Below are 20,526 nucleotides of genomic sequence, written 5' to 3'. Positions count from 1 at the left end.
CAGCTTCTTTGCTCTTCCCCCTCTCTACTCTACACCCTCTCTTCTCTACCCCTCTACCCCCTTTCTCCTGTTCTACCCTTTTTCTTCTCCTTCGCTACTATACCCATCCCTCTTCTCTACCCTCTCTTCCCCACCCCTATGCCCCTCTACGCCCTCATTCTCCTCTACCCACTCTCTACCGTATCGATGTAATAATTTAATATATAAATAAGATAAAGTTAATATAAGCTTTAATTTATCACATCGATCCTTTTTCCAGTATATATTTTAAAACTTGGGTTCTATAAGATATAATGGCATGCTCTGTTAATTAAGTCTTAGGTATTGCTACAGGAACAACCTTTCCAATCGAATTAAAGATATTTATGTTATGCGTACGAATTATACTGACCACGAACTATATACTGTATCAGCCTGTTTATACACTTCTGATTAATCTCCCTATACATTTCGATGCAAAAAGGCAAAACTTAAAAACTTATATGACAACAATTCATTTCCTTTAAATTCAATTCAAACCCAATTGATTTAAACAATAAAAAAATATTTGTCGCGTTTCTTCTCAGAAAATTCAGCTCAGAGTATAGCACCGTTATTTTTCAAGGAATCCCGGAAGAAAACAAAGTCTAGTCCAGGAGAAAAAAATCTTGGAGATATTTATGATTTTTTGTTACATTATGTACTATTAAAAAAACAACATTTCATAAGTTAGAAGAAATATTTTTGGAATTTTATTAGAAAAAGGGTAATCCTATTTTTCAAACGTTTGCTAGAACATTTGTTTTCGTACATGGCATAAGACGAAAACAAATGTTTGGACATACATTCGAGGTTACATCACCCTCACTCTATATTGGAAACGACCCGTCTTACAAGCGAATCAAAATGATCGTCACAAGTAAGGATGAATTAATATCCATGTACCATGAAACAAACTCTAAAACTTTGGAAAGAGAGTTTAATCTATTGTTTATCCGAATTTATTTTTCTTACACCGTTCTAATGTTCATTCAGTGTTATTTGGCCAGTGTATTGAGTCTCTGTTAAATTTCAAAATAGTTTGTACACTTATTGTTTAGAGTTTATTAGGAACATAAATGCATTAACAGAAGTTTATTGATGAATGTTTATAAAATGTTTGCACTAAAACACGACGAAATAATGAGCGATTTAACACTGATATCAACAAATATCCTCTTTTATTTACTTAAGGTCCCCGTGACCTTGAACTTTTGACAATGCTCATCATCTGTTTGAATGTCATGACTAACCTCCTCGATGATTTTGAGGACCAAAGGATCAGTTGTATTTGAGTCCATTTTATGACCACAGAGCATAAATGGTCATCTACATGTAATGACAACCTCATCGTGAAATTTCTGGTTTCCTGTTTGTGTTACTAATTGAAAAATAACGGACAGATACAGAGTATGCATACCACGTGATAAATTACGTCACAAATGCTACGTCAGAAGGCAACATTTAACTTCAAATGATGACTTAATACAAAGATAACTTTTCTTTTTCTTCAGTATTTTAAATGAAACAAAGGACAGTCTATGCCGTTTTAAAAGCCCCTGCTTCCTTTTATTACCGGAGTTTGATTTGGTGGTTAGTTTCCTCAAACACTTTAACAAACCTGTTCCCAAAATAATGTTAAAATAATGCTCCATCAGGCGGCTGTTTTGTGAAAAGGTTTGTCAACGTGTTTTAAGAAACTAAACTCTCAATCAAACTTTAGTAAAGGACCGGAGGCAGGGCTATGTGAACGGCGTAGACTGCGCCATGTTCCATATAATATAATTAATAAATAGTAACGTGATCTTTTTCAAGTCTTATCTTCAATCGCAATATTCCGACGTAGCATTATTGACGTAATTTATCACGTGGTATACACACACATACGGACATACATCATGATCAGCACAATAACATGTGCTCCGTTCTATGAACGAGTGATAACACATTGAAAAATAGCTGCCGCATTCTATTAATTCCATATAAAGGGCATGCCCCATTGTGTAAATTTTATTTGAATATAGGACAAGCGTGACTGTTGCAGGGGCGGATCCAGGATCTGACGTTAGAGGAGGCGTAACGTAGGGGCACCCGTCCCTAAGAACCAGGCAGGGGTTTTGAATGTACCCCCCATGATTTTTTTTAACAAAAATGGTGCTCTTTGGGCGTATTTTATAACATTTTTTCTCCGCCATCAAAAGAAAAAAAACGTGAAGATTTTTATTTTATTATTTTTATATTTTGGGGTGGGGGGGGGGGGGGGTCACTAATACGTTGCATTCGAGTTCGAGTTTCAACATACACATAAAGTCGTTCAGCTGGCGGACCATCTTGATCACCGGTTCGTGTGATAGTGCCCCTGGGTACGTCAATTATTATTACTACAACATTGCCTATCTTTAAAAATTTATTATGATAAGAGAATAATTATAATTCTTATAAATAATCATATTAATGTGTAACTATATTTATTATAAATAAAGGTACAATCATACAATTTATTAAAAACTAAAAAATATGGGGGGGGGGGGTTCGAATTAAACAACGATATATGTTTACCTCCTATTGCAAACACCATTTGATTGATAGCGTAAGCCGTTACTTGCACAACTTTCACTTTAAAAATAAGATAGGTACAATGACGTGTTGCGAGACTTACTGATGACCTGTTCAAGGTAAGTAACTTTAGTTTGCGTATATCTTAAAACCCCAGGACTCTCTCCCATCTTTCCTTAAATAGACTTATTACGTTATACATCAATAAACGGGCGAGCTGTTTGTGTTAACTGAAAGCGATATTTAAAGTATTTTTTTTAGATTTTTGAGTATTGGGGGGTTATTATATTATAGGCGCATATAGACTAGTTATATTTACATACACGATTTTCAACAAGGGCGGTCACGCTAGATTTCAACTCGGATGTGCTGTCTGACCGTATCATGGTTTATTGCCTTAAAGATACGGTGTGGTGACAAGCTTGTGTGGACTGTAAATATTTTGTAAAAACGAAAGGAAGTTATATAGAGCATCACACACCGACGCATAGCTTTACGCATACCTTTATCATTTACTGTGATTTTACCTGTGTTCTGTTGATATTCTCTCTTGATAAACAATGGTGAGTGTACGACTAAATCTTATTAACATATCTTATCAATTATTGTTTAAGTATTGATTTAAGGTTGCAGCTGTTATAAATATATTATTAATGCTATTAATAAGTTGGATTTCATTCATTTTATAGTTTAGCATGATTCTGAAAATAATTTATACCAGACACGTAGCTAGGGCCAGTTCGGGATTACGCAGATCGATGCCTAACCCCTTCACCCCCATGCGCCTCTTCGGTTTTTATTTTAAATTCAGGGTTTGTGGTACGATGAATGACAAAAGAACGAACTGTCCAAATTTTATCATACAACTGTGTATTAACGTACAGTCAGCTACGCGCCTGATATTAAACATGGGTAGATTTGAAACTTTTAGTAACGTGGACTCTTCGATCATGAATGCAGATAAAATGACTCAGTTGTCTTATTTATTTGTTTAAAGTTTAACATTTGAGACGTATAATTTAACTCAAATTCCACTTTGATTCCTACAGGCCACTCCGTTGACTGAACAGCAAATCATCGGTAAGCTTTGCATTCCTGTATACCGTCTTTATCTATTTGGCTAACGAATTTTTGTTGTTTTGAAAACAACCGTATGCAATAGTTGAACAAATTAGAAATTGAGATTTCTAATGCTTAATTTAACAGTCTTATACAATGATTCCTATGCCATGTTATTGTCATTTTTTGTCTAAGGCCCCCAAAGGATATTACAAATAGGGAGGGATAACTGCTATATATTTTTTTTTTTGAGAAACGGGATTCAGTACCAAAATTATTATTTAAAATAAGAAGCGACCTATATCATGATATATCACTATTGTGGGATTTTTTCATATAAAATGGTCAAATTTTAACATGTTTATTTAAAAAATACCTTTTTAGGAAGTTGCGAAAACAAATCCACACTACGGCAAAAATGTAGGGTCGGGGGGGGGGGGGTAGGGTCGGGTTAGTGGAAACCAAAAACAACTACAACGCCTAAATGGCACAATCACTATTTCTCTGAAGAATACATTAATAATACCGTTTGATATACAGTGTCGAAACGAACTGCTATGTTCATATGTTAGTGAAGCTGCACTTTCACAGATTTACCATTTTTACCATTTTTTTTTATTTGTTGTCTTGGAAACAGCATTTTTTTTGCGTTAATATCTGCAAACCAATGATATAAGACTGCTGACAGAAGATTAGATAGCAGATTTTCATATTTCCGTTCGAAAATTAATGTTTTATGGCTTAAACCGATTCTAACGGTTTCGAACATAAATATAAAAATCTGCGACCTTAGTTTTTGTCAGCAGTCTAAAATAACTGGTTTCCACGGATTTTCACAAATATTCGCTCGTTCCAGGACAAAAAATAAAACAAAATGTCAAAACGTTCAATCTGTGAGAGTGCAGCTTTAATTAAGGCAAATATGATTGCGATATGACAATGATTCAACTGTATCCCTTCACTGTGGGGGTTGTTTTTAAATCTGCCAGATATAACAATACTAGTAATTCAATCATCACCATTGACATAAGCAGTTGCATTTAATAATTCAGTCATATCCATTAATATAGGCAGTTGAATTCGATTTTTAGTCATCCTCTTTGACATAGGCAGATGTATTTAATATTTCAGTCATCTCCCTTGGCATAGACAGCTGTAATAAAGCAATAATTCAGTCATCTTCCTTGACATAGACAGCTGTAATAAAGCAATAATTCAGTCATCTCCCTTGACATAGACAGTTATAATAAAGCAATAATTCAGTCATCTCCCTTGACATAGACAGCTATAATAAAGCAATAATTCAGTCATCTCCCTTGACATAGACAGCTATAATAAAGCAATAATTCAGTCATCTCCCTTGACATAGACAGCTATAATAAAGCAATAATTCAGTCATCTCCCTTGACATAGACAGCTATAATAAAGCAATAATTCAGTCATCTCCCTTGACATAGACAGCTATAATAAAGCAATAATTCAGTCATCTCCCTTGACATAGACAGCTATAATAAAGCAATAATTCAGTCATCTCCCTTGACATAGACAGCTATAATAAAGCAATAATTCAGTCATCTCCCTTGACATAGACAGCTATAACAAAGCAATAATTCAGTCATCTCCCTTGACATAGACAGTTATAATAAAGCAATAATTCAGTCATCTCCCTTGACATAGACAGCTGTAATAAAGCAATAATTCAGTCATCTCCCTTGACATAGACAGCTGTAATAAAGCAATAATTCAGTCATCTCCCTTGACATAGACAGCTGTAATAAAGCAATAATTCAGTCATCTCCCTTGACATAGACAGCTATAACAAAGCAATAATTCAATCATCTCCCTTGACATAGACAGCTGTAATAAAGCAATAATTCAGTCATCTCCCTTGACATAGACAGCTGTAATAAAGCAATAATTCAGTCATCTCCCTTGACATAGACAGCTGTAATAAAGCAATAATTCAGTCATCTCCCTTGACATAGACAGCTGTAATAAAGCAATAATTCAATCATCTCCCTTGACATAGACAGCTGTAATAAAGCAATAATTCAGTCATCTCCCTTGACATAGACAGTTGTAATAAAGCAATAATTCAGTCATCTCCCTTGACATAGACAGCTGTAATAAAGCAATAATTCAGTCATCTCCCTTGACATAGACAGCTGTAATAAAGCAATAATTCAGTCATCTCCCTTGACACAAACAGTTGTAATATAGCAATAATTCAGTCATCTCCCTTGACACAAACAGTTCTTAAATAGCAAGATTTTAACCATCTTCTTTGACATAGACAGATGTATATAAAATTTCAGTCATCTTCCTTTACATAGACAGCTGTAATTCAGTCATATCCCTTGACATATGTAGTTGTATTTAATAATTCAGTCAAGACCCTTGACTTGGACAGTTGTAATATAGCAATAATTCAGTGATCTCCCTTGACACAAACAGTTGTAATATAGCAATAATTCAGTCTTCTCCCTTGACATATGTAGTTGTATTTAATAATTCAGTCAAGACCCTTGACTTGGACAGTTGTAATATAGCAATAATTCAGTCATCTCCCTTGACACAAACAGTTGTAATATAGCAATATTTCAGTCATCTCCCTTGACACAAACAGTTGTAATATAACAATAATTCAGTCATCTCCCTTGACACAAACAGTTGTAATATAACAATAATTCAGTCATATCCCTTGACACAAACAGTTGTAATATAGCAATATTTCAGTCATCTCCCTTGACACAAACAGTTGTAATATAGCAATAATTCAGTCATATCCCTTGACACAAACAGTTGTAATATAGCAATATTTTAGTCATATCCCTTGACACAAACAGTTGTAATATAGCAATATTTCAGTCATCTCCCTTGACACAAACAGTTGTAATATAACAATAATTCAGTCATATCCCTTGACCTATGAAGTTGTATTTAATAATTCAGTCAAGACCCTTGACTTGGACGGTTGTAATATAGCAATAATTCAGTCATCTCCCTTGACACAAACAGTTGTAATATAGCAATAATTCAGTCATCTCCCTTGACACAAACAGTTGTAATATAGCAATAATTCAGTCATCTCCCTTGACACAAACAGTTGTAATATAGCAATAATTCAGTCATCTCCCTTGACACAAACAGTTGTAATATAGCAATAATTCAGTCATCTCCCTTGACACAAACAGTTGTAATATAGCAATAATTCAGTCTTCTCCCTTGACACAGACAGTTGTAATATAGCAATAATTCAGTCATCTCCCTTGACACAGACAGTTGTAATATAGCAATAATTCAGTCTTCTCCCTTGACACAGACAGTTGTAATATAGCAATAATTCAGTCTTCTCCCTTGACACAGACAGTTGTAATATAGCAATAATTCAGTCTTCTCCCTTGACACAGACAGTTGTAATATAGCAATAATTCAGTCTTCTCCCTTGACACAGACAGTTGTAATATAGCAATAATTCAGTCTTCTCCCTTGACACAGACAGTTGTAATATAGCAATAATTCAGTCATCTCCCTTTACACAGACAGTTGTAATATAGCAATAATTCAGTCATCTCCCTTGACATATAAAGTTGTATTTAATAATTCAGTCAAGACCCTTGACTTGGACAGTTGTAATATAGCAATAATTCAGTCATCTCCCTTGACGTAGGCAGTTGTAATATAGCAATATTTCAGTCATTTCCCGTGACATAGACAGTTGTATTTAATAATTCAGTCAAGACCCTTGACTTGGACAGTTGTAATAAAGCAATAATTCAGTCATCCCCCTTGACATAGGCAGTTGCAATATAGCAATAATTCAGTCATTTCCCTTGACATAGGCAGTTGTAATATAGCAATAAATCAGTCATCTCCCTTGACATTGGCACTTATGATTTAGCAATAATTCAGTCATCTCCCTTGACATAGACTGTTGTAATATAGCAACAATTCAGTCATTTCCCTTGACATAGGCAGTTGTATTTAACCCTTGCAGATATGACAATACTTGACTTATTACCCTTGACAAATGAAATTGTTTTTATTCCTTGCAGAGATGACTTTAATTGAGTTGCCGCCCTTGTCATATGTAGTTGTATTTAATCCTTGCGGATATTACTTTAATTGCGTTATCTCCCTTGCCATATGCAGTTGTATTTATTCCTTGTTGATATAACTTTAATTGAGTTATCACCCTTACCATATTCAGTTGTTTTAAATCTTTGCGGATATTACTTTAATTGTGTTATCACTCTGAAATCATTGCGGATATTACTTGAAATGATTATCACCCTGTCATATGCAGTTGTATTTAATCCTTGCGGATATAACTTTAATTGAGTTATCACCCTTACCATATTCAGTTGTTTTAAATCTTTGCGGATATTACTTTAATTGTGTTATCACTCTGAAATCATTGCGGATATTACTTGAAATGATTATCACCCTGTCATATGCAGTTGTATTTAATCCTTGCGGATATAACTTTAATTGAGTTATCACCCTTACCATATTCAGTTGTTTTTAATCCTTGCGGATATGACTTTAGTTGAGTTATCACCCTTACCATATTCAGTTGTATTTAATCCTTGCGGATAGAACTTTAATTGAGTTATCACCCTTACCATATTCAGTTGTTTTTAATCCATGCGGATATGACTTTAATTGAGTTATCACCCTTACCATATTCAGTTGTTTTTAATCCTTGCGGATATGACTTTAATTGAGTTATCACCCTTACCATATTCAGTTGTTTTTAATCCATGCGGATATGACTTTAATTGAGTTATCACCCTTACCATATTCAGTTGTATTTAATCCTCGCGGATATAACTTTAATTGAGTTATCACCCTTACCATATTCAGTTGTATTTAATCCTCGCGGATATAACTTTAATTGAGTTATCACCCTTACCATATTCAGTTGTTTTTAATCATTGCGGATTTGACTTTATTTGAGTTATCACCCTTGACATATGAAGTTGTATTCAATAATTCAGTTATCTCCTTGTGCAGTTACATTTAATACTGGCATATGACTCTCTCTCTTTCTCAATAATTTGGGAACTATAGTCAGTTTTTCCCTTAAAAGGGAATATTCGCCCAAGACTGTTACCCAAAGTTACTCTTCTTTAAGGGAATAAGGTAATCAATCCACATTTTCTTTTGGTCTGTTCAGAAGTCATCTGGGGCAAACCTTAAAATGTATCTCGTTTAAGATACGTTTTTGGATCTATCTCTATATTTTAGACTTGAAGGACGCATTTGCGGCCTTTGACAAGAACAATGACGGGTTACTTAACTTCCCTGAGGTCAAGGATATGCTTGTTTCAATCGGACGGGACCCGCGTAGCTGCCGCGTCAACGAAGTACTAAAGGAAGTTGACACAGATGGTGAGGAAAAACTTACAAAATTTGTTTATGAGTTATGAACAACATACCTCACTATATTTCTTGAATTTTTAAGTGCTCCAACTAGGGTCATGCAGAGTTTGACAAGAAACCACACTTGAATCAATATATTCTTTTGTGTAGACACTTTACTCACCTTCTACCTCTAGACAATGAAGTGATTTTCCTCCCGTCATTTCAGGAGACGGAGCTATCAACTTTGCAGAGTTCTTGAACTTTATTGCACGTGAACAGTTGGCAGAGGGTCCGGAGGAACAGAGCGAGCTCCAACAAATGTTTGCAATGTTTGACAGGAATCGTGACGGACGTATCACCCACGCTGAGATGAAACGGGCATTAGGTAGGCTTTCGATATGTATAGTTCATCTTCGGAAGTCAAACATACTACTCACCCGGTCATACAATTCACTTGTAACCACTCGGTCATAATACACACTTGGTCATATTATACATTTGGTGGTCATATTATATATTCGGTCATAGTACATACCATGTCATATAACATACTCGGTCATATTACACACTCGGGTCATATTACACACTCGGTCATATTACACACCCTGTCATATTACACACTCGGTCATATTACACACCCAGTCATATCTCACACCCGGTAATATCACACAACCGGTCATATAACATACTCTGTCATATTACATACTCGGTCATATTACACACCCGGTCGTTTTACACACTCTGTCATATTACAACCCGGTCCTATTACACACCCGGTCATATTACACACTCTGTCACATCACACACCCGGTCATATCACACACCCGGTTACATCACACACCCGGTCATATCACACACCCGGTTACATCACCAACCCGGTCATATTTCACACTCTGTCATATTACACACCCTGTTATATTACACACCTTGTCATCCGGTCATATTCCAGACCTGGTCATAAAACACACTTGACATATTGCACACCTGGTCATATAACATACCTATCATATTACACACCTGGTCATATTACATACCTGGACATATTGCACACCTGTCATATTACACACCTGGTCATATAACACACCTGGTCAATTTACACACCTGTCACTTAACACACTTTGTCATATCACACGCCCGTCAAATTATACCCCCGTCATATTACACTCCGTCATATTACACCCCCGTCATATTTACACACTTTAATTTACAAAGGAATGCCATTAACCCACTATGTCCAGTGATTGCTTAACCATATTTTGTGACGAGCATATTGCACCATCCCATTATACAGAGACTATTAGACAGATTTATTGCCATATTAGTGGAGAGATGCTTTCCATATTTGACAGGAACAGGGCAAATGTGCATACTCGATTTTTCTGGGTTACATATTTTTTATACATGTAACACCTGCTTGTTTTCAAGCTGAGACCGGACAGAACGTTCCCGACTCGGAAATTGAGAGCATGATTCGGGAGGCGGATGACAATTGCGATGGCAAAGTTAGCTATAAAGGTAAAGTGCCGTTAACAGAATATAAAGTCATCGACAAACATAAATAAAAGCTATGATGCACACTTTCTAGTTTTATCAATATACATATTTAAGTTTTGAAAGTTCTTAATTTACTCTAATTCTTGGATCATGGTCACGTGTTTACGGAACGTGAATGTTTGGTGTAGACAATGACTCATGACAAATATAAACTCGAGCCCCGTTGACTCGAACTCGCTTCCCTCGAATCCATCGTTGGCTCGAGCTAGATGTAAAGGACCGTTTTCTTTATACTGATGATAAACAATCCTGCTTGGCTCGAATTTTCCGAGGCTCGATGTTTTTTCGCAGATCCCTTGGAGTTCGAGCCAAAGGGGTTCGACTGTACTAGTATGACTGATAACTGCTGGTATATGAATATGTCGTTGAATATGACTTAACGATAAACGGAAGTATACTACTGCTTAAGCCGTGTGCTTTCATAACTGTATACAAACAGTTTCAGTCCATCCGAAATGGCTATGAAGCGTATGTGCTTCCGGAGCATCTCCATTGCGGAATGTGTATCCTCGAACAGGAGAAGCCTACCATAACTGTTAAAGGGACTTGCAGTCGAGTCCCGTTGGCTCGAACTCGCCGGGATCGACCACAAAACTTGAGCCATGAACAGTTCGAGCCAAAGAGAATAGTTTAGTAAAATGTTCTTATTTAATACACGGAGTAGGCAAAAATCGGTCCATTTTTCAAAAAATCTAACCAACAATACAATCGAATCGAGCGAGTTTATCCTACGGGATTCGACTGTTGGTCAAGTTGTGTTTGATATGTTTAAAAACTCCCGTTGAACTGATTTTTGTTTCTTCTTTTACAGAATTCGTAGCAACGATGAAAAAGAAATATCCAGGAGTATATGACTAGGTCAACTTTACCCTAAATCGTGGAACTTTTTCTGAAATACTTTCATGAAAGCATTACATGTATTCCGGTGATGAGCAGTGTCTCATATTGAGACTCACAGCAAACCTTCGATATCACGTAGATAGATCTCTCTAACGGGTAAAATGGTCATCGTCTTTGCCATTGCATCTTTATTTATTATCTAAGCTTTTGACTGTTCTGTACTAATAAATTGAAATTTGTTTGTTTGAGTTAAGTATTTTATAGTGAACAGGTCACCATTGTTACACAGACGTAACGCCCTGCAAGCATCTTAGTGAATATTTTCAACTTAGTGAGAATGTCGTAATTTTTGACATCGAATATTTTAAATACCTGGTACTTTTCATCAGATTTATTCATATGCATATATTGTTAAGACCATTTTCTTGCTTATTATTATAGTTTTGGTGTACAAACATTATTCGTTTTCTTAAAATTAGAAAAAAGACAACTTTTCACTATATTAAAGTTGAAAATTGTTACTAAGATGCTTATTGAATACGGCCCCAGCAAACTGATATTCAAAATAATTCTCACTGCTGTAGATTCCAAAGTTTCAAAGTTTATTCATAAACTCAATGCAAACAGAGTTTACAAACATGAGGATATTATCAGTGCTTAGTATAACGAGGCATTATGCAGGCACATAGTAAATACATAATTATGTGAAAACAAAGAGTACAATGAGGTTAAAGTTGTCTGAAAGGAATGATATATGAAAGGAATGATACATTCATTGAGTTTCAAATTGCAAATAGGATTACAATTATCAATAATCAGAATCAAAATCAGAATCAAAGGTTCCCAATGACGTCTTGTCAGCTTAGAACGGGAGAAAACACTCAGTAGCACTTTCTTGCTTAAAGCTGCCCTCTTACAGATTTACCGTTTTGACAACTTTTTTTATTTTTTGTCATACACATAAATGTTCGCAATTTTAAATTGGGAAACCTTTGGTCTTAGTACTCCTAGTAATGTTGGCAATGGTTTAGTTTTATATTGATATAAATGTCATGGTTTCTATGTCACAACTAGACAACTGCTTTAACTTAATTTCTCAAGGCGTTAGTAACGCCATGTAAACATCAATATATGTAATTATTTAAGGAATGAATTGCGGGCTTGATGTCATTATCGGGGTATGAACGCAATTGGGTTGGTCAATGTGTGTGGAGTCCGAAGGACTCCACGCGTACTTTGACCAACCCAATTGCGTTCATATCCCCGATAATGACATCAACCCCGCAATTCATTCCTTATATTTACACCAATAGTTCATTATTTCATTCAAGAATTGTTAAAAACTACTTCATTTCATTTAAGAAAACCTTTCAGTAACCCGTTCTTACCCATTCGGTAAATAGAACGACCCGACTACAACCGGAAACATTTTTTTTTCAAATGACGTCACAATAACGCGGGAAAAGATCAACCACTTGAAATCACTTTAAAACGTAAAATTGAAACACTTGTGGTACCAATATATTTAAAATATAATAAACTAACACTTTTAAAAATGTTGATCTATATTTTACGGGACCTGCAGACACAATACAACCAATAGCAAGATCAATAGCTTTCATGTATATTGTTATGCAATGAATAACGATCCGAACATATGCGAAGATGTTGCGTTCATCGATTGGTGAACGCAATTGCCGAAAAGCAGTTCATTTAAGGAATGGAAGTTGAGGTGTAAATATGTATATATAATCCATATAGCTGCGGCTATAATTCTTTGCATCAACATTTGTCGTGTACTTACAATCTTAATTTTGATGAAGATAAACAAAGCATAACCTATCCTGACATCCATCCTGGAGATGATCTCGGAACCTTTTGTTCAAATGTTAAAGCCCATGCTAAAAGTGTCATGGTCCTATACCAAACCAAACCGTACCGTTGTCATAGTCCTATACCAAACCAAACTGTACCGTTGTCATGGTCATATACCAAACCAAACCGTACAGATGTCATGGTCCTATACCAAACCAAACCGTACAGATGTCATGGTCCTATACCAAACCAAACCGTACCGTTGTCATGGTCATATACAAAACCAAGCCGTACCGTTGTCATGGTCATATACCAAACCAAACCGTACCGTTGTCATGGTCCTATACCAAACCAAACCGTACCGTTGTCATGTCCTATACCAAACCAAACCGTACCGTTGTCAAGCTCCTATACCAAACCAAGCCGTACCGTTGTCATGGTCCTATACCAAACCAAACCGTACCGTTGTCATGATCCTATACCAAACAAAACCGTACCGTTGTCATGGTCCTATATCAAACCAAACCAAACCGTACCGTTGTCACGGTCCTATACCAAACCAAACCGTACCGTTGTCATGGTCCTATACCAAACCAAACCGTACCGTCCTCATGGTTCTATACCAAACCAAACCTGATCGTTGTCATGATCCTATACCAAACCAAACCGTACCCTTGTCATGCTCCTATACCAAACCAAACCGTACCGTTGTCATGGTCCTATACCAAACCAAACCGTACCGTTGTCATGGTCCTATACCAAACCAAACCGTACCGATGTCATGATCCTATACCAAACCAAACCGTACCCTTGGCATGGTCCTATACCAAACCAAACCGTACCGTTGTCATGGTCCTATACCAAACCAAACCGTACCGATGTCATGATCCTATACCAAACCAAACCGTACCCTTGTCATGGTCCTATACCAAACCAAACCGTACCGATGTCATGATCCTATACCAAACCAAACCGTACCCTTATCATGATCCTATACCAAACCAAACCTTACTGCGTGTTTGTCTTTTATACAATTTACTGCGATTATAAAGGACTATGTTATCACATACACGATTAAACCACTTATGTCCGTCCGTCTGCTTCATGTAGATGAATTCACACGTTTGAGTTTATTTAAAAGATGAACAGCACAAAGTGTTACTTATTCAATTTGTTACATTATTTGAGCTAATTCGTTTATTGAAACATGTTCAATTTTCGTCCATATTCTATATTCACTATGGCCGTCTATAACGCCATTTATTTCTACGACAACACCAACAAAGAACGGCAACCAGAGCAATAAATCCAGTAACTGAACCAATAGCGATACCAACAATGGCTCCCGTGCCCAATCCATCAATTGCCCCAATTTCGACCTGATCTCTGAAAGAAAATGGATAATGGAATGTGAGAAAATATTTCGTGATTCGCTACTTTTGGGGAACTTTGTTTAAAATATCACAAATAAAAAAAAGTTTTATTAACATGAAAAGTGTTAAGCCTATCGAATCAAAAGAAGAAACTGAAGCTAATTTTCATGATCTGACAGAGCTGTCTAATCGTCAACTACCAAAGTTTACTCTGTAAGCTAAACTAAAGACAAAAAAAAGTTTTGTTATGTTTTAACCAGCTGTAGATTTGCATCGAACAACTTACATTATCACGATATCTGGGATCGTAGTTGGATGACATGACTTTGACGAATCAGTTTCATCATAGAAGAATGTGGTCTTTTTGGAACTTCCTTCAATTGTGGAAACATAACCCGGTACAGGGGTGTCTTAAAAGGGAAAAAGGTTGTTATAGTTGATCTACTAGCTTTTGACTCAATTTAACGCTTTGTAAATTGGCAATTAATGTGACATCGGATAAAAATGGAAATCCGTATATCAATATTGACAATTTTCGAACGGAAATCAGAATTCTTCATCTCTGCCTCTAAAGAGGGCTTGTATTTGACATTTTGAATTTTCGACTTACGGGCTTGTCTCTGAATTTTTTATTGTGTTATTCAAATACAATGTATAAGGAAAATTCTCTAGAATCAAATTTCTCATCTTTTCTTATCAACTAAACAAATAAAAACATTCTTTTGTTATTTATTCGATACATTGATTTTGATTCTACAAGGATCAATATAACAACAGTTTTGTTAAATACATTTTTGTATTTCTTACCAATATCAAGAATGAAAGCGTCAACTGAAGGCGATCGGGCGTTTGTCTTCAATAATAGGCACTTGATTGTGTTGAATCTCGTTTGTTTATCTATATACAGGGCATATTTGCGAAGACCGTTCACGCCTAAAGTCAGCATTGTTGAGGCGTTGCCGTCGATGTAGATTTCTTCGCCATCACCATTTTGTTGTAGGATGAATATATCAATAATATACCAAATATACTTCTGATGTACATTAGTTGATAGCTCTTCGGCACCATCAATTGTCTTTAAATCGCTTTCCAACAGTGAGAGGAATTTGCTTTTACATGCTTTATCTTCGTTTTCAAAACTTTTGGTCATTTGTAGAAGTTGACCATTCCACCATTCTGATTCCGTTTTGAGAGAACTGTTTTGTTTAAGCTTTTTGTAGGAAAGGTCGACTATTATAGCCGTTTCTGTAAGATTGAGATAAAAGTTTTTAAATTCGTTTATTCCAGACATGTTGCATTTCGAATTAGCAGCCATCAGTTCCAGCAGTGATTTGTCAGCGGTCGTAAGGGACTTTTCTAATCGCGATGGAAGACTTCGAATATCTGCGATTCTAAGCGCAGCTTGGCTTTCAAATTCGTCCTTTTTGGTGATCCTTTCACTGCCATTCACTAAAAGATAATCTCTCAAATCGAGCAAAACACTTTGTACTCTATAGTTGATCTCGTCGATTTTAGATAGTGACAGAGTCTCCCTAATTGTTCCGTACAGCTGTGCTTGGACAACATCAAGTTTGTCAGAAAACGATGATATTATTTCCCTTTTTGTTATCCTTAAATCTTTGGGAGAAACGACGCGGGGCTCAGGCGAAAAGATATCATAAATCGCATCCACAATTTCAACGGCAGTCGAAATAATTGGAAGCAATTTGACCGCTCTATGTTCTCTGTTCTTTCCTTGGACATGTGTTAACATTAAAGATAACAGGCAAACACATTTCAAATCCATTTTCTGAATAAATGTTCCTAATTTTGAATGCTAATACAAGCAAGATAAGCTACTTCTAGTATTGAAATGGATGATAGTATCTAATGTAATAACACAAACAAGAATGGCCTTGATTTAGTTGACTATTAAGGCAAAGCCCAAATATAGTAATTTCTAAAACTCTTGTTTCCCGTCTATTTTCGGTTTGAATGTCTCACATGAATATGCTGTTCCATGCTCAAGAAGTCGGAGATAATAAGGTTATCCGTAAAATTGATGGAACTTTAGCATATTTTCGAATAACTAACAAGCTGTTTCTAAATTTCCAGAGGAAAGCCGTTTTTGGAGCAGGTATTTTGTTAAAATACTGTTCGACATAATAATGTTTTGTGATAACAGACTTCAGTTGATTTTTAATTCGGATATTCACCACATACTTATTATTTTCAGTAATACTATATTACTGTACACTATTTCGGTCGGTGTAGATATTTTTGGCACTACCAAATCAGGTTGAGTTGGTTTTGAATTTTGATTCTAACTATTTACACACATTTGTCCTGAACTAAGTCACACTAGAGGGGTGCCAGTCGGTAGTTGTTGGGTCTTTTCGGCAGTACCAAAACATGGTATTGGCTGGAGGAACATAATGCCGCTGCCCTCGAATCAACCAGGCTAACTGTGATGCTATCGGTGTGACATGTAAACTTATTTAAACTCGTAATGATATCGCTCACCATGTGTTAAATATGTAGTTCGGTGTTTTGTTGATAGCATCCCTTCACGGGCCAAGACTTGGCATGTTAACACCGCCTTTCTTGAATTTGCCAGACAGTCCTCTTCGTCCATCGGCGGGATAACGCCGCGGAGCAAGCACGGACCTCATTTGAATAAACATAATTACAATAAACTTAGGTAAAGCTCTAAAAAGACGAGGTTAAGTTCTATAAAGCTATATATTGATACACTATTTACCATTTCATTTGCATACTTTTCGCGAAATTACGGGGAATGCAATTCGAATACTGACTGGTAAAAGTAACTGTCTGTTAGTGTTGCATTTCTCTTGATCAAAACATATACACTAGAAATACCCCAAAACTAGAATAACTGGAACCAAATAAATAGTGATAAAACTGAAATTGCAAAAGTAAAGCTAGTATTAGACAAGCACATTATTAAGGAATAAGAAGCCAATTTAATGAAGTTTTTTTTAAATGCACTAAGGGCTGACTTCTTAGCCTATTACACAAAAAGGAGTTCCATTGAAACAAGGAAAATCATTTATAGGCCCTTATATATTATAAATACAAAAACAAGGATTGACCATGACACAGAATAGGTATTAAGTAACACTTTAAGTAGAAATTCGATAATTAAATTTTTCGTATTTACTTAACATGTTTGAAAGGATTTGTTACTGTACAAAAGAAATCACCAAAAGATCTATTATCGTCTTGAAGGGTTTCTGGCACGATTGCTTTAGATGATGTGTCTAAATTGATAGGTGACGTATGTCTATTTTTGAATAAGCGGAAAAACCCACTGACTTTAATACTTCTTCAATGACATAATTATGAATCATTGCTTTATACATTTTGCTAAATTCGGCACGTTACGTCAGTTTCTGGTATTAATCTCCAGGACATATTGATCCAATGCTTTTTTACAGATGTATGAAGAATTATCTGAAATATATGGCACGTTGTATTTATCTCAAACAATTATCTAACAAATTTCTGTCATACCAAGACTCAAAATATCAAGATATTGCAGACTTGTTAGTGTACTATTGGTACTTTTCAGACTGACAAGTGAACTATTGGTACTATTTCAGACTGACCAATGAAGTATTTGTTCTACTTCAGACTGACCAGTGAACCACTGGTATTATAGTAGACTGATCAGTAAAATATTGATACTATTTCAGAATGATGAGTAAACTATTTGAACAATTGTATACTGATTTTGGTACTTGGTTAAACTTATAAGTGAATTATTGGTACTATTTTAGACTGATCAGTCAGCTATTGTTACTATTTCAGACTGATCAGTGAGCTATTGGTACAATTCTATACTGATTTTGGTTCCTGGTTACATTTATCAGCGAATTATTGGTACTATTTCAGACTTATCAGTGAGCTATTGGTACTATTTTAGAATGATCAGTGAGTTATTGGTACTATTTCAGACTTATCAGTGAGTTATTGGTACTATTTCAGACTTATCAGTGAGCTATTGTTACTATTTTAGAATGATTAGTGAGTTATTGGTACTATTTCAGACTGATCAGTGAGTTATTGGTACTATTTCAGACTTATCAGTGAGTTATTGGTACTATTTCAGACTTATCAGTGAGCTATTGTTACTATTTTAGAATGATTAGTGAGCTATTGGTACTATTTCAGTCTGATCAGTGAACTATTGATACAATTCTATACGGATTTTGGTACTTGGTTACATTTATCAGCGAATTATTGGTACTATTCCATACTGATTAGTGAGCTATTGGTACTATTTTAGAATAATCAGTAAGTTATTGGTACTATTTCAGACTGATCAGTGAGCTATTGGTACTATTTCAGACTGATCAGTGAGCGATTGGTACTATTTCAGACTGATCAGTGAGCGATTGGTACTATTTCAGACTGATCAGTGAGCTATTGGTACTATTTCAGACTGATCAGTGAGCTATTGGTACTATTTCAGACTGATCAGTGAGCTATTGGTACTATTTCAGACTGATCAGTGAGCTATTGATACAATTCTATACTGATTTTGGTTCCTGGTTACATTTATCAGCGAATTATTGGTACTATTTCAGACTTATCAGTGAGCTATTGATACAATTCTATACTGATTTTGGTTCCTGGTTACATTTATCAGCGAATTATTGGTACTATTTCAGACTTATCAGTGAGTTATTGGTACTTTTTCAGACTGATCAGTGAACTATTGATACAATTCTATACTGATTTTGGTACTTGGTTAGACTTATCAGCGTATTATTTGTGCTATTTTAAACTGATCAATGAGCTGGTACTTTTTTAGAATGATCAGGGAGCTATTGGTACTATTTCAGATTGATCAGTGAGGTATTGGTTCTATTTCAGACTGATCAGTGAACTATTGATTCAATTCTATACTGATTTTGGTACTTGGTTTGACTTATAAATGAATTATTGGTACTATTTTAGACTGACCAGTGAACTATTGGTACTATTTCAGACTGAACAGTGAGCTATTGGTACCTTTTTAAACAGATCAAAGTGCCATCGGTACTATTTCAGACTGATCAGTGAGCTATTGGTACCATTTAAGACTGACCAGTGAGCTTTTGGTTCTATTTCAGACAGATCAGTGAGCTATTGATACAATTCTATACTGATTTTGGTATTTGGTTGGACTCATCAGTGAATTATTGGTACTATTTCAGTCTGATCAGTGAGCTATTGGTACAATTTCAGACTGACCAGTACCCTATTGCTACTATTTCAGACTGATCAGGGAGCTATTGGTACAATTCTATACTGATTTTGGTACTTGGTTAGAATTATCAGTTAGGTATTGGTACTATTTCAGACTGATCAGCGAGCTATTTGTACTATTTTAAACTGATCAGTGAGCTATCGTTACCATTTCAGACTAATCAGTGAGCTATTGATACAATTATATACTGATTTTGGTACTTAGTTAGACTAATCAGTGAACTATTGGTAATATTTCAGACTGATCAGTCAGCTATTGTTACTATTTCAGACTGATCAGTGATCTATTGTTACTATTTCAGACTGATCAGTGAGCGATTGGTACTATTTCAGACTGATCAGTGAGCTATTGTTACTTTTTTAGACTGATCATTGAGCTATTATTACTATATCAGACTGATCAGTGAGCTATTGTTACTTTTTAAGACTAATCAGTGAGCTATTATTACTATTTCAGACTGATCAGTGAACTATTGATACAATTTCAGACTGATCAGTGAGCTATTGTTACTATTTTCGACTGATCAGTGAGCTATCGGTTCTATTTAAGATTGATCAGTGAACTATTGATACAATTTTATACTGAATTTAGTACTTGGTGAGACTTATAAGTGAATTATTTGTACTATTTTAGACTGACCAGTGAACTATTGGTACTATTTCAGAGTGATCAGTCAGCTTTTGGTACTCT

At 35.5% G+C, this 20,526-nt stretch overlaps 2 protein-coding genes across 2 annotated transcripts; one reads left to right on the top strand and one right to left on the bottom strand.

The window, feature by feature from the left end:
- Positions 1-2,793: 2,793 nt before the first annotated feature.
- LOC128209597 (calmodulin-like) lies at positions 2,794-11,635 on the top strand. The gene is made up of 6 exons (XM_052913694.1): positions 2,794-3,137; positions 3,624-3,654; positions 8,884-9,027; positions 9,227-9,385; positions 10,426-10,515; positions 11,366-11,635. The coding sequence occupies exons 1-6, from the start codon at positions 3,135-3,137 to the stop codon at positions 11,410-11,412; spliced, it is 474 nt and encodes a 157-aa protein (XP_052769654.1). The 5' UTR covers positions 2,794-3,134; the 3' UTR covers positions 11,413-11,635.
- A 2,662-nt stretch (positions 11,636-14,297) lies between these two features.
- LOC128208463 (uncharacterized) lies at positions 14,298-16,335 on the bottom strand. The gene is made up of 3 exons (XM_052912027.1): positions 15,390-16,335; positions 14,869-14,992; positions 14,298-14,595 (listed from the first exon to the last, which is right to left on the bottom strand). The coding sequence occupies exons 1-3, from the start codon at positions 16,333-16,335 to the stop codon at positions 14,448-14,450; spliced, it is 1,218 nt and encodes a 405-aa protein (XP_052767987.1). The 3' UTR covers positions 14,298-14,447.
- Between the last annotated feature and the right edge of the window lie 4,191 nt (positions 16,336-20,526).

Source organism: Mya arenaria, chromosome 11 (assembly GCF_026914265.1).
Source record: "Mya arenaria isolate MELC-2E11 chromosome 11, ASM2691426v1".
In the NCBI taxonomy this organism is placed as follows: Eukaryota; Metazoa; Mollusca; class Bivalvia; order Myida; family Myidae; genus Mya; species Mya arenaria.
This window is presented reverse-complemented; position numbering and strand designations above follow the sequence as displayed.